Source organism: Meleagris gallopavo, chromosome 6 (genome assembly GCF_000146605.3).
Source record: "Meleagris gallopavo isolate NT-WF06-2002-E0010 breed Aviagen turkey brand Nicholas breeding stock chromosome 6, Turkey_5.1, whole genome shotgun sequence".
NCBI lineage: Eukaryota > Metazoa > Chordata > Aves > Galliformes > Phasianidae > Meleagris > Meleagris gallopavo.
In genome coordinates this window covers 3,127,868-3,140,348 of record NC_015016.2, presented here as the reverse complement: position 1 = coordinate 3,140,348, position 12,481 = coordinate 3,127,868, and the positions used below count along the sequence as shown (strand labels likewise).

General features: G+C 47.6%; 1 protein-coding gene across 1 annotated transcript in view; it reads right to left on the bottom strand.

Moving 5' to 3' along the window:
* Positions 1 to 12,164, bottom strand: part of PTH1R (parathyroid hormone 1 receptor) — a 110,025-nt gene extending 97,861 nt beyond the window's left edge. Inside the window, exon 1 of the mRNA XM_010712289.3 lies at positions 11,618 to 12,164. Within this exon, the coding sequence (XP_010710591.1) occupies positions 11,618 to 11,692 (75 nt within the window). The 5' untranslated portion in view covers positions 11,693 to 12,164. The remainder of the gene's footprint in view (positions 1 to 11,617) is intronic.
* Positions 12,165 to 12,481: the final 317 nt, after the last annotated feature.

Here is a 12,481-nt window from a genome sequence, read left to right as displayed (position 1 = left end):
CAGCACCATTCCTCCCTGGAACGTCGCAGCACTGCTCTTTCATGAGCAGTGTGTGGTATTATGACTTTGGCAATGCTGAGCCCTGCCAGCACGCCTCAAACCACAGGTATCTGACCCTATCCCAATCCCTGTAATACTGATTAATGTCCTGATTCACCTCCCGATAGGGCCAGAACCGTCTGTGGCCAAGGCGGGTCAACACCCCACTCCCTGTGCTCTCCCCTCCTCCCTTCAGGATCCTCTTCTTTTGCTTGGGGGGGATCTGTTCCAAAAAAATCCCACAAGCAGGGAGTGCAGGAGCTGCCAGCAGCGCTGGGAGCCGGGGTGCAGTTACAACAAGGCCAGCTCTGTGATTATGGCACATTAAGCCCTCAGTGCTGTGCAAGCTGCTCTGAGGCATGACGTCCTCACTCCAGCCGGTCAGCTCCAGCATCCCCCCTTCCTCCTCCTTCTGCTGTCCCTTCTGGGCTGGAACAGGGAAGGAACATGAATATGGGATGCTGACATGGTGCTCACCTGGAGGTGAGGGCAGAGATGGTGTAGGAGATGTAGGGGGAAGCTTGGAGGGAAGTAAAGCTTTGGTGACCCCAATGGGAGATGAAACAGATTGGAGCGGGTGCTCAGAACAGAAAGCCCCATTGCAGGTGGCCCTGGAGCCAAATCAACCCTGGAGCACATTGCAGGGGGGTATCCATCCATCTTCTGGAAGGGATAAAGACATTTTCGTGCTTCAGGAGCACAAGGTGGCGGCTGCTGGTTGAGGTGCTAACAGAGCCCTGTTTCAGGGTTGTTAATGCTTCAGATGCAGCTGCAATAGAGATTGAGCCAGGCATCCATGGAGCAGGATCTGCTGCAGTCTGGTATCCCTGTCCATGGGGCCACACTAGTCCTGTGGAAGGAAATAAATCAGCTGTATCTCATTCTCTGTCCCCATTAACTGTGTCCACATCCATTTGGTTATCATGATATCTTTAACCCAAGTCAGTGTGGTCTCATCCAAAGCTTCCAGATAGGAATGAATGATTTGTACACGTGAGATCTGTTCCAGTGACTGCCAGCCTTGCAGCAGTGTATTCCCTGACCTTGTAGTATGTAGGCTGGCAGAGGATGCACGTGTTGAGGCTCTGATGGAACAAACATCCTTCTCTTCCTGACTCCTTCTGTTTTGCATTGCCCTTGGAAACTTGGCTTTCTTGACCAGATGCCTTTGGAGGCATAAACCAAAGATCTTTGCCTACTTTGCTCTCTACGAGGTGTTAACTCTGAATCCTAAGGAGGTATACCTCAATGAAGTGTTCTTCTCTTTCATTTTATCTTAGATGTCCATTTTGGCAGCTGGGTCCAGCAACAGAGCATGGAAAAACAGTGTTACCAAAAGGCAAAAGAGAAGGTGGTGAACAAGAAAATCCAGAAGAGAAGCAAAGACCACTGTCACAGCAGTGAGACAACATATAATTGATTCTCTTGGGGAGTAACTAGTGGTGTCAATAACTAAGGCTGGTGCTCTTAGAGGGTGTGTAGGATCTAGGAATGAGGTTGAGAAAGGAGTCAGGTATCCAGGTTTGCTAGGGCTCCACCCAGCTCTCTTCATAGATGGCAGTCTGTTGACCCTCTGGCTTGGCCATCGTTATGCTTATCTGGGTAACTTAAAGACCTTATCTCCCTGTCAGCTGAGTCAGCTCAGCTGAGCACATACCCACATCGACCCCTATGGAGATCCTCTTAGTGTGCAGACTTGTTGGCACAAAACCAGGGCTGGATCCTTACCAGGGTGAAAAACAAGGGTTGATGTTGTTCCATTTTCAGCAGCTGAAGCACTCTCCCCTCCCCCTGCTCCTGCAGAAACCTTAGTCATCTTTTGCTGATGACAGAGTAAATCAGGAATACACATTAGCTGTGACTTTGAATGGCCTAATTTCCCATTTACAATCCTACAAAATATGTGCAAAAACCATCTTAAGCTCAATTTGTTGATCAAACTGATGCTGTCCATGACACCAAAGAATGCCAGGACAAAATCAGCATTAGAAGTGAGTTAGGAAAGAAGAAAAAGCAACCATCTATTGCTCAGTCCACTTGAAACACTGATGATGAATTTGCTCAAATCTCCTATATTCAAACATTATGATTTGGCTGCCTTTAAGAATGGACCCAAATCAACTGCTGAATTCAGCCCCGTCCTGTGGTTTGAATTAAATCCAGCCTACCAGCATGCTTATCATCCTTCCCACTACCACCATAGCCAGAAGCAAGAGTGACATACCCTCCCTCCGAGATTCCCCCCAAATTGCTCGTCTTTAAATGCTTTCAAAAAGACATTCATTGCACAAGGCAGCCTGCCACAAAAGAAGCTACTGAAGCATGGCTGTACATGGTTTGGAGAAGCATGTGGAATCTGGGGGCTTGTCATCCAACCAGATTTCTCAGCTTGCAGAATCCTGTCCCTTTCCATTCAGAGGCAACCCAGGGCCAAGAGGCTAGTACCAGAATGTGCTAGCTGGGTTACTCCAAATCACCCCCTGGCTCTCTTATTTCCCTGCAGTGATGCTGATTGACATCAGATGAGACTCTTGGTCCTTCTGTACTCCACAGGAACACCACTGATTTATGCCAGCAGAACGCTCTGGCCCCTTGAGCTTTGTGGTTTCTGTGATGAGGTTAAGGCAAATCAGAGAGAAAATCTGATCCCAGGAATGAGGCAAAAAACAACAAACACACTTCATTGTGGTGGTGAAAGGCTGACAGAGAAACACCAGTCGTGGTGGGAAATGAAATGGAGATGAAGATGGTGCTCTGCTGTGGGGTTATATGCTGGGATGCTTCGAGACTATTTAACAATGCTGCAGCATGAGTCAGAGACATAGAGTTTTGCCCACACGCCTAATTGTATGGGCGTGCATACATAACAGTTTTGCACCAAACCTCATGCCTTCACTAGCGGAGGAAATGAGACCTCCAGGCCCATCCAGTGTCTTCTGGGTACAACCTGAGGAGGGGTGCTCTGTGGCTGAGTGGGTCCCTTGAGGACACCAGGCAGCTCTGAGATGCATGAATACGCATGGCTGATATCTAAAGCCAGGCATGGGGAATCAGCTCCGTCCTGCTTTGTCCCCATCCAGTGGCTAGCCTGGGGAAACACTACTGGGACTTTGACAGTCCTGGTAACTCAGCTCAAGTGAAAACAAGTTATGTCTGAATTAGGTGCAGTGCACCTGACCACCTCTGACCACCTGCAGGCATATGTTTTAGTGAGCGTGGTTATTTAGAATGGGAACACTTTTTCACCTCTGCGCCTATAGAGACATCTCTGTCGCTTTTATTCTTTTCTGGGAAGAACAATAACAATGAGCCATCTTTCCAAATGCACCTTCGCTCACAGAATCATTGATCTGTTAAGGTTGGAAAAGACCACTAAGATCATCCAGACCAACTGTCAACCCATCCCCACCATGGTCACAAAACCATGTCCCTACAAGTCCTCTGTGCCTTTACTGCATATACAGAGAAAGAAATGCCTGAAAGCATGCAGAAATTCAATGGAAGAGCTAAATCTCAATTCCTGATCTCATCTGAAGAGGTCATTTTTCAATAAGCAATTAATTCAGCACAACCTCAAGAGCAATGGAAGAAAACACAGGCTTGGAGAAAACCCTGATGTCAGTTCTGAAAGGTGAATAGGTCTGATAAGCAGATGGCTCTTGGTAAGCCCACAACACAAGGTTTCAACATTGTATGCATTGGGCATCTCTTTGCACTTCAGCTTCTTATCAGCTCTCTCTCACTTTTATTTTTAAAAGAAATTTCCAGTATTTTCACTGAGCTGAGTGGAACTGCTAACCATGAAATAGATACTCTGCATAATGTTGCTTTATTGATCTTATTCTTTAGTGCAGCAAGGGGAAACAGGTCATTTCCTTGCAATCACTCGCCATGGCCATTTTCTCAAATCTATTTTAACTCCAACTGCTCATTGTCTGAAAGGAAAAGTGGTCTGGAATCGAAACACCAGGAAGAAAGTCAAGGTAACACTGAGGTGAGGCAGGAGTTCAGGGAATAAAAGTTGGATAGATGGAAATAGCTTGCAAAGTTCATGGATATCATCCCAATACTTTGCTTGAGTTTGGTTTGTAGCACTACAAAACAATAGGAGCTGCTGGTAATTCCCTCCTGGAGGAGATTAGGAATTTCCTAACGTGTTTGGATCCATAGGATCAGCAGTTAAATGAGTTACTAGTGGTCCTAAACAGTGTTGGAGTCCCCCAAGACTCCATTGGGTCTCAGTTAAATGATCACTTGTTCTCTGCTACGCTCCCAAGACATGGCAACTCCCTACCTTCCTCTTCAGAGCACCTTGTCCCTAAACCCCTGGTAAAAATAAGCTAAGTTTTGCATAATGCTCGCTTTTCTGTTAGATCACACAGAAATGAAAAAAAAAAAAGAAAAGAAATTAAGTCTGAAGCCAAAGTTCAGTAAAGGGAAGATAAGGTTTTCTAAGGACGCACAGTGACTTTCAAATCTGCCTTTACAGATGCAATTGTGACTGCTTCTTGCTCTCAGTGTGACAAGACCAAGCAAATAGATACGCAGAAATGCCTGGAGAGAGAAAGACAGACATAAAGATAACATCGAGGAACCCTGATTAACAATGGGGCAGCCATGTGAGAAGTGAGATAACCAGCCTGCCTTGGGTGCTGAGACAGCAACTGCTATCTCCAGAGCTTGCCCCATACACCAGTCTAAGGGGCTTCTTTTCCAAGAGGCCAGGTCTGCCCTGGTTGAGCCCATTATCTGGAAAACGGTGGATATGTGAGGTTTTTACAGTGAAAAAACATGATGACTCCTAATGCATTTGGACTTTGTTCTGTACTTTGCTAGAGTCAGAGAGGTGGGCTAGGTCTGGGTGGCTGTGCTGTCTCCAGGCCAATTCTCAGACTTGGGAGTCCCTGTTTGCTGCTAAATAAAGGGGCTGGGTCCTGTGTCCTGGTCTTGAAGCCAAGCAAGATGGCACACCTCATGCCTACAAGCCCAAACTCATTTTTCCCTAAATGGAGAATGAGATCACATCCAGCCCCTCTGTTATCCTGAACCAGCACTTGGGAACGTTATCTGGAAGACTGCTCATCTGCCCAGATGAAAACCCTGCCAAGAATGGTGCTCATGATTAAATAGTCTGGCTGAGGGAGGTGAGGTTCAGAGGTAGAGTGAAGCCTATGCTCCTCACACCTTGCTGTGCGTGCATTTACTGCCAAGAGCAAAAAGTACAGCAGACCTCACAGCAGGCTTGGGACGGGGTGTGGATCTGTCAAAAGGAGGAGTGGGGGGATTTATGCTGGAGGATAGTGATGTGTGGTGTCAGGGTAGAGCTGCACACATCGCTGGCTCTCCTTATTGCCCCCACCGGTGCAACCCAATCTCTCCCTCGTGCGTCTCAGGAGCTCATCCAAAGCTTTGATGTGCAGACACCATTCACTGACCCAGAAACAAACCTTCTGCATTTATTTCCCTTTTCCCATCCTGAGTTATTTTCACACCAGCTCAGGGAGCTCAATCATCTCATGGAGCAGAAGGAGGTGGAGTTGTGGGTGAGTGGGATCGCTCCTTTCTGAGCTGTTTCATTGGGTTTATTTTCATGTGTCACAGCATCAGACCAACACCTTCCTGCTGTCTGTACTCTGGTGTCCTCCAGTGTTCTCTGAAATATAAGGCTGCCCCAACAGGAGAGAGGGAAGGAGAAGATAAATGGCTTTCTCCCCTTGACTTCCCTTTACCCCAGCTACAACACTTGAAATATTTATCTCTCACCCAGGGATAGCACAATCCCTGCGCTGCTGAAATGCTTCGAGCCAGGAACGCTGGAGGAGTGTGAGGAAAAGGGGCAGAAAAGTTGCTGGTTAAAGGGAAAAATATGTAGGCAGAAAGATGGGACAGCCTTGCAGAAGATTGCAGCAACGAAAGCATCGCCTGAGTGTTCTCAGGGAGATTTGGGTAATAGGAGGATCAAAGTACAGCCTGATAAGAGGGTGTCATCCATCCAGAATTTTCCATTCTTGGAAATCAGGTTTCTGGAAGTCAAACCAAGCTGGGCCTCCACAGGGAAGGGAGACTCCCAAAGCATAGAGCCCCGCTGATTAGTAATAAGGGTCAGCCTGGCCTCATTGGAAACAACAGGTTAATGTCAAGCCAAGTGTAGCAAGCACGAGTTTGGATGTTCCTATGACGAATGCAAGCTCAGGATCAGACCCAGGCAGGAATTCTGCTGGTTGCATTTCAGCTCCAAGCGTCACTTATTAATGGAACCATCCTGCAAAATGTGCAGCACAAAGATCATCCTCGTTACAGCAGTTCTTGCAAGGTCAGCTGAAATTTAGGCTGGGATCCACGTGGTTATTATAGCATCCATGTGGATGCAGAGGGAGAGAGCGAATTCTCAGTGCCAGGGCAAGATGTCTGATCTTTAACACTGGCTGAGCCTGTTGAGTCTTCACTTTGGTCAACAGCAAGGGAACTGGGAGGAATCAGGGCCCAAAAGTCTGTGATGAGCCCAGTTGGATTGAACAGCAAGGCGGTCTCATCAGCATGTAAATATGCACTGAACATCATCACCATCTTGCAGCAGTGGGGGGTGAGGATGGAGCTGCTTGGCAGTGATGGGGACCTGAGGACCACTTCCCAGACAGGGGTTGGATCAGATGAAGCCAAACTCCTGAGAAACCAAGACAAGATGGGTGTATGTCTATGCCCCAAATATCTGCAGATCAGGGACTGATTTCAACTGCTTTTCATCAGGTGGCTGAGCAGTGAATTTCCAAGCACATCCCTAATGAGTCAAAGCCTCCAGCCAGCATCTTCCGCCCACGGTCCCTTACTGGTGCCCAGGAATGGATTTACAGAATCATAGAATCGTTTTAGTTGGAAGCAGCCTTTAGAGACCATCTGGTTCAATTCCCCTGCAATGAACAGGGACACCCACAGCTCCATCAGGTGCTCAGAGCCCCATCCAGCCTGACCTTGGGTGTCTGCAGGGATGGAGCATCAACGACCTCTGGGCAATTCTTCCAGTGTCTCACTATCCTTACTGTAAAAAAGCTTTTTCCTTACATCCAGTCTAAATCTCCCCTCTTTTATTTGAAACCATTTCCCCTGTCCTATCACAACAGACCCTGCTAAAGAGACTGTCTCCTTTCCCTTTAGATACTGAAAGGCTGCCCTCAGGTCTCCCCCGAGCCTTCTCTTCTCCAGGAAGAGAACGAATGCCAAGTCAATGGATGCAAAGATGTGAGACAACTCATGCTGTCAGGGCAGGGATCTCAGCATCATTTTGCACATGGACATGGGAGCACAGGGGCTGCTTGGTGGTCTGGTGATGGAGACAACAGCTGTCCCTGCTTGAGCTGTCTGAACTGGGTTACCCTGGCTGGGACTGCAGACAAACTGCTCTCCCAAGGATAACCCCACTGATCCCAAAGCAGTGCTTTGGAGCTATTTCTAGGAGGTCAGAAACCAAACAACAACTGCTTGGACCTAAAAAGCGCACCTCAGGTTTCGTATCCTCAAGCCTTGACCCTCTGCGTGCATATTTGCCCCATTGCATTCCCTGTTCCCTCTGCACCAAAGCCAGCTTGCTCAGGTCAGATTTGCACTGAGCAATTTAGGTTTCTGCAGGGTGAAATCACAGCCCGTGTATTGCCCTGATGCAGAGCCCTGTTTGCTTTATATTTTGCGGTCGGGTATTTTATAGTCCAGGGATATCTGCTAATCCCAAAGTACAATAAAAAAACCCATATCTTTTGTAAATACACGGGGCAGGGATGGGCACGTTCCCAAGCTCGTGTGGAGAAAAAGAACATTTCAGATATAGTTTCCTTGCACTTGGAGGCTGTCTTTATTTAATGAATTCAGACAGTAGTCGGGATTTGCAGGATCTCTATGTAGGATTATTTGATGATTTTTTTTTTTTACTATTGGCCCCATTCTCAGGGAGAATATTGTTTTTTTTTTTGTTTTTTTTTTTTGTTTTGTTTTTTCCAGCTATGAATGGTTCAGTCTAAAATCCTTCCCTTTTCCAAATCCATTAAGAGGTGGTTCTGATCAGAGGGATGAACAAGGAGTGAAGCAAAGAGCACAGCATCGACCAACACCTCCTTAATCCAATGGCTTTGCTGCAGAGCTTTGGGATCTCTGTTACTTGGTGCTCCTCCAGGGTAAAGCAGGACAACTTTTCTTATTCCTATCAGACCTTCCTGCTGGAGAGCAACATCAGCACTGGCGTGGACACTCTTTTGGGAGTGAGGGCTCTCCTGAACCACAGAATCATAAAGGTTGGAAAAGACCTCTAATATCATCTAATCCAACTGTCCTGATGATGACCTGGTCAAGTTTGTCCCCATTTTGGGTAATTCCCACAAAGAAAGGGCTCCCAATCCTTTACTGACACCCCCTGAATTTTCAGGGGAGCGTTCCAGCTTCTCTGCAAAGCCAAATTTCAGCAGTGCCCAAACAGAGGGGCCAGGGCTGGGGAACCATTCTGCTGGCCAAGCACAGTCTCCAGAAGAGCAGCACCTCCTGAGAGGCACTGGGGCATGGCAGAAAGGCAACACTTGGTGCCTTTTTTCCACCTACACCTGCACCCACTTTTCCCAACTATGCAGAACTCTGCACTTGGCTCAGGCTGTTACCCATTTCCCAAAACTGAGTTATTCCAACCCAAATCCCGCAGCAGCATCTGAGCAGAGCATGGCTTTATTTTATGTATATATTTAAGTTACTCTGCTTAGTATCTCTGACAGAGATAAGCAGGCTCAAGCTGAGATGAAACTGAGAACTGAACAGCTCAGCAGAGTAAACCATGGGGGTATTGGCTGGAGGAGGGACACGGGGAGGTTTTCCTGCAAGCAGTTCTGGCAGTTCTTTCCTGATAAAAACAGTGCCAAAATCTGAACTGCTCCTCTCGTGCTGGTGTTCGACCCACTTTTAAAGCTCCTTTTGCACGCATCATCTTTTCAAGCCCGCATCTGCAGAGTTGTCTGACTCAGGCTGGTTTCGCCAAATAGAAAAATGGACCCAAATGTCACCCCTCTTCTTGCCAGACTGGAGTGCAAAGCACTCAATCGATAAACTGATTTCTGCCACCGCTTAAGCTCGTGTTAGGAATAATTAGGAATATTGTTGGGGAAAGGCAAGGAGGAGGGTTTCCCCAGATTGCTGGGGGATCTGGAGGAGAGCAGAGCATCACCCACTCCTTTTGCAATGGGACCCACTCCCACTGCAATTTAAAGTGTGCTTGAATTCCCCCCATGCTTAGATTTAATGTGGGGACACACACCGCAGCACCAGCGCAGACCATCAGAAACATCATCTCCCATCCCTTTGTCACTTTTTTTTGCCACTTTTGCCTACTGATCAAAGGAAATGACAGCTTCAGATTTAGGAAGCACGGTGCTTTGGGCTTCACCAGCTCTGGGATGCAAAGGATTGAGCAGCAAAGAGCCCAACAACCACAGCTCTCCGAATTCACGTCCTCCAGTTCCACAACCTCCAACCTCATGCCCTCCAGTCCCATGTCCTCCAATCTCATATCCTGCAGTCCCATGTCTTCCAACCTCACATCCTCCTGCCCCAGACAGATAAATCATGCCCTGAAGTTCCAAGAACTCACTGCATCATTCTGTGGGAATCCTTCTGACCCTTTGCTGGAGGACTGCTCCTAGCCCAGTCCAAAGCTGTCACAGTCTATCTCTAAATTAAGTCCTTTCATCCCTATCATTCTGCAGCTACCCTCAGTGTTTTTTTTTTCCCCAGGTTAACCCTGCAGCTCCTGAATTTTCAGAGTGATTTTTCAAACCTTTGGGTAAGCTGTCATGGGCGGGCTTGAAAATCAGTGTCCGAAATATTTTAGCCTGGTCCTTATTACACCGAATGGGGCTTCTGGTGGAACAGTTCCTGATGTATTTCCATGGCATGGAGATCCTCTTCTGAATCTGTTCTGATGGGGCTGTGACAAATAAAACAGCTACAGGAGATACCAGACACTGAGGCATGGCTCACTGGCTGCTTCTTTGCATCTTCTGGTGATACTGGGACATATTGGGACAGGGACAAAATGGGACAGGGAGTAAAGGTGGGCTGTAAGTGCTTGCCTATCTTTTCTAGATACTGAAGTTTGCTCAGCTTTAATGGAGCTGTTTCAAGAACATTGGCCCTAACAGGAGTTTTGATGCTGACTCCGGCAGCATTATGGCTGTATATGGGGACAGCAGGTGTTACAGAGCCCACAGAGCCTGTCCTGACACAGCTGCAAAGTCACTGTGGTGATGGAGATGCTAACCCAACCCAAGAACATGGGAAAAACCTCAGATGTCACTAAAGCCTTGCTGTACCTACACTTTCTGCCCCTCAGCACCCCTCACTTTTCTTTGGCCTTTGAGTTATGATTAGTTAGCTCAAGAACGGGATGGATTGTGACAGAGACTGTTTTCCAAGGGGCTGTCTATTCTCATATATTGATGTTTCCCCCCAGCACGATGCTGGAAATGGGGAAATACCTCCCCACCCGCCTTGCATGAGTTCCTACCAAACCCAAAAGAATGTGACAGCCCACTGGAGAGGACCTGAACAGAACCAGCACTGGGGTCAACCCCTTTCCCAACACGCCTCAGTTGGACTAGATGATCTGAGAGGTCGTTTCCATCCTTAATAATTCTATGATTTCTATCATCTCCATCCCTCCTGGAGAGCAGACACGGCGTTAAGTGGTGTCTGGTGGTCAGGTGGTGGCTGTGCCACTTCCTACACCAAGAACTGACCACGCGACGGTGATGCCACCCATCACCACACCATCATGGTGATGCCACCCATCACCACTCCATCAGGGATGGAGAAAGGAAGGAAAGCAGGTGTCAAAGCAGCACAACCAGCAATGAGTTGATAACTGGTGGCCGATTTCTGCGTGACTTGATTTCTGTGGCAGGACTTTGGTGAGAGAGTGTCTGTGCATCTCAACCAGTTGCCACCATCAAGGCAGCTTGGGCAGCCTTTAGCCCTTTTTTGTCACCTCTGTAAAGGTTTTCTCCCTTGGCGTGTGCAGGAGCAGGTGAAAATAGTGCCAGGGAGCAAAGGGTTAATACTACTTTCACGCTCTTGTGTGTAAACTGTCTGCAGTCCTCATGCTCTCCAAAATCAATCTCAGAAAGCAAGGCATAGTTTTGCTGAGATTAAGCAGATTTGCAAATTAGGAAGATTAAATGGAAATGTAATGAAATGAAAATTGAATGTCTTTTTTTTTTTTTTTAGTTTGAGAGAGAGAGAGAGGAAGGAAGGAAAAAAAAGGAAAAATCGCCCTTTCCTGGGAGGTGTCTTTTGAGTGATCCCCCAAAACGCCTTTCTCGGAGCAGCTCCCTGTCAAACTACACGCGCTCCCGTCCGGAGGGACTGAAAAGTGATTCAAACTCTCCGGGAAGCACAGACATTTTTAATTTCATCTGGTGCAGCAGCTCGGAAAGCAGCGAGATCAGCCACCGGAGCTGCCAAAGCGGCTCTCTGCTTCCTCATATCCCCCAAAAGCAGAAAGGTTTTACTCGTCAAGGAAACAGCCGAGAAAAGAAGGATCGGAGGCACTCACCAGAGCGTAGACCGAGCTCAGCACGGAGCAGCAGAGGATCAAACCCAGGCTGTGATAAACCAGATATGATCCCATATCCAAGGGGCTCTTCCAGCATCCACGCTCTTCGGGGAAGTTGGAGGACGGAGAGGTCTTCCAGCGCTCGTCTCGCAGATGATTTCTCCTTCTCCTTCCCTCCCTCCAACTCCCCCCCCCCTCCCCTCACTTTCTAGAACCGGTGTGTTTGTTTGTTGTTTGTTTGTTTTTGTTTGTTTGTTTTTAGCCAGAAAGGCACATGACGAGAAAACCCGGTCCTTTGCTTCGCTTTCTCATGGCTGGAGATGCGGGCAGCTCCCGAAAGGCAACGGAGGAACCCATGTGAAGAAGCGGAGCGACTTCGGCTTCGCTCAGCTCCGCAGCCCCCGGTGCTGGTTGTTTTCCGCGTGCATCTGTCTCAGAGCAGAAAAATCACATCCATATGTCAAAGCCGCTCTCTTCTGTTTCCTTTTTATGAGGCAGTGGGAAGTTCAAATAATTTCTTTGTCAAACGCAAACACACAGAAAGAGGCAGAGAGGGAGGGAGGGAGGGAGAAAGGCGAGAGAGGGGTGGAAGGGGTGGGAGATCGGAGAGGGTGGGGGAGGCTTTAAACCACGGCTTTATTTTTAGATCCAGTAATTTTATCTTTTGGGTTTCGGAGGGGTTTGGAAAGAGAGAGAGAAGAAAAAAAAAAAGTACCTTTTTTTTTTCTTTCTTCTTCTTTCAGCCACACGAACCGCTCACAGAGCAGAAAGTTAACGGGGAAAAAAAATAGCGAAAACTTGGCAATATTTTCCCTCCTCAATTACCTTTTCGCGAATGGCGGTGTTCTGGGGGTATTTTTTTTT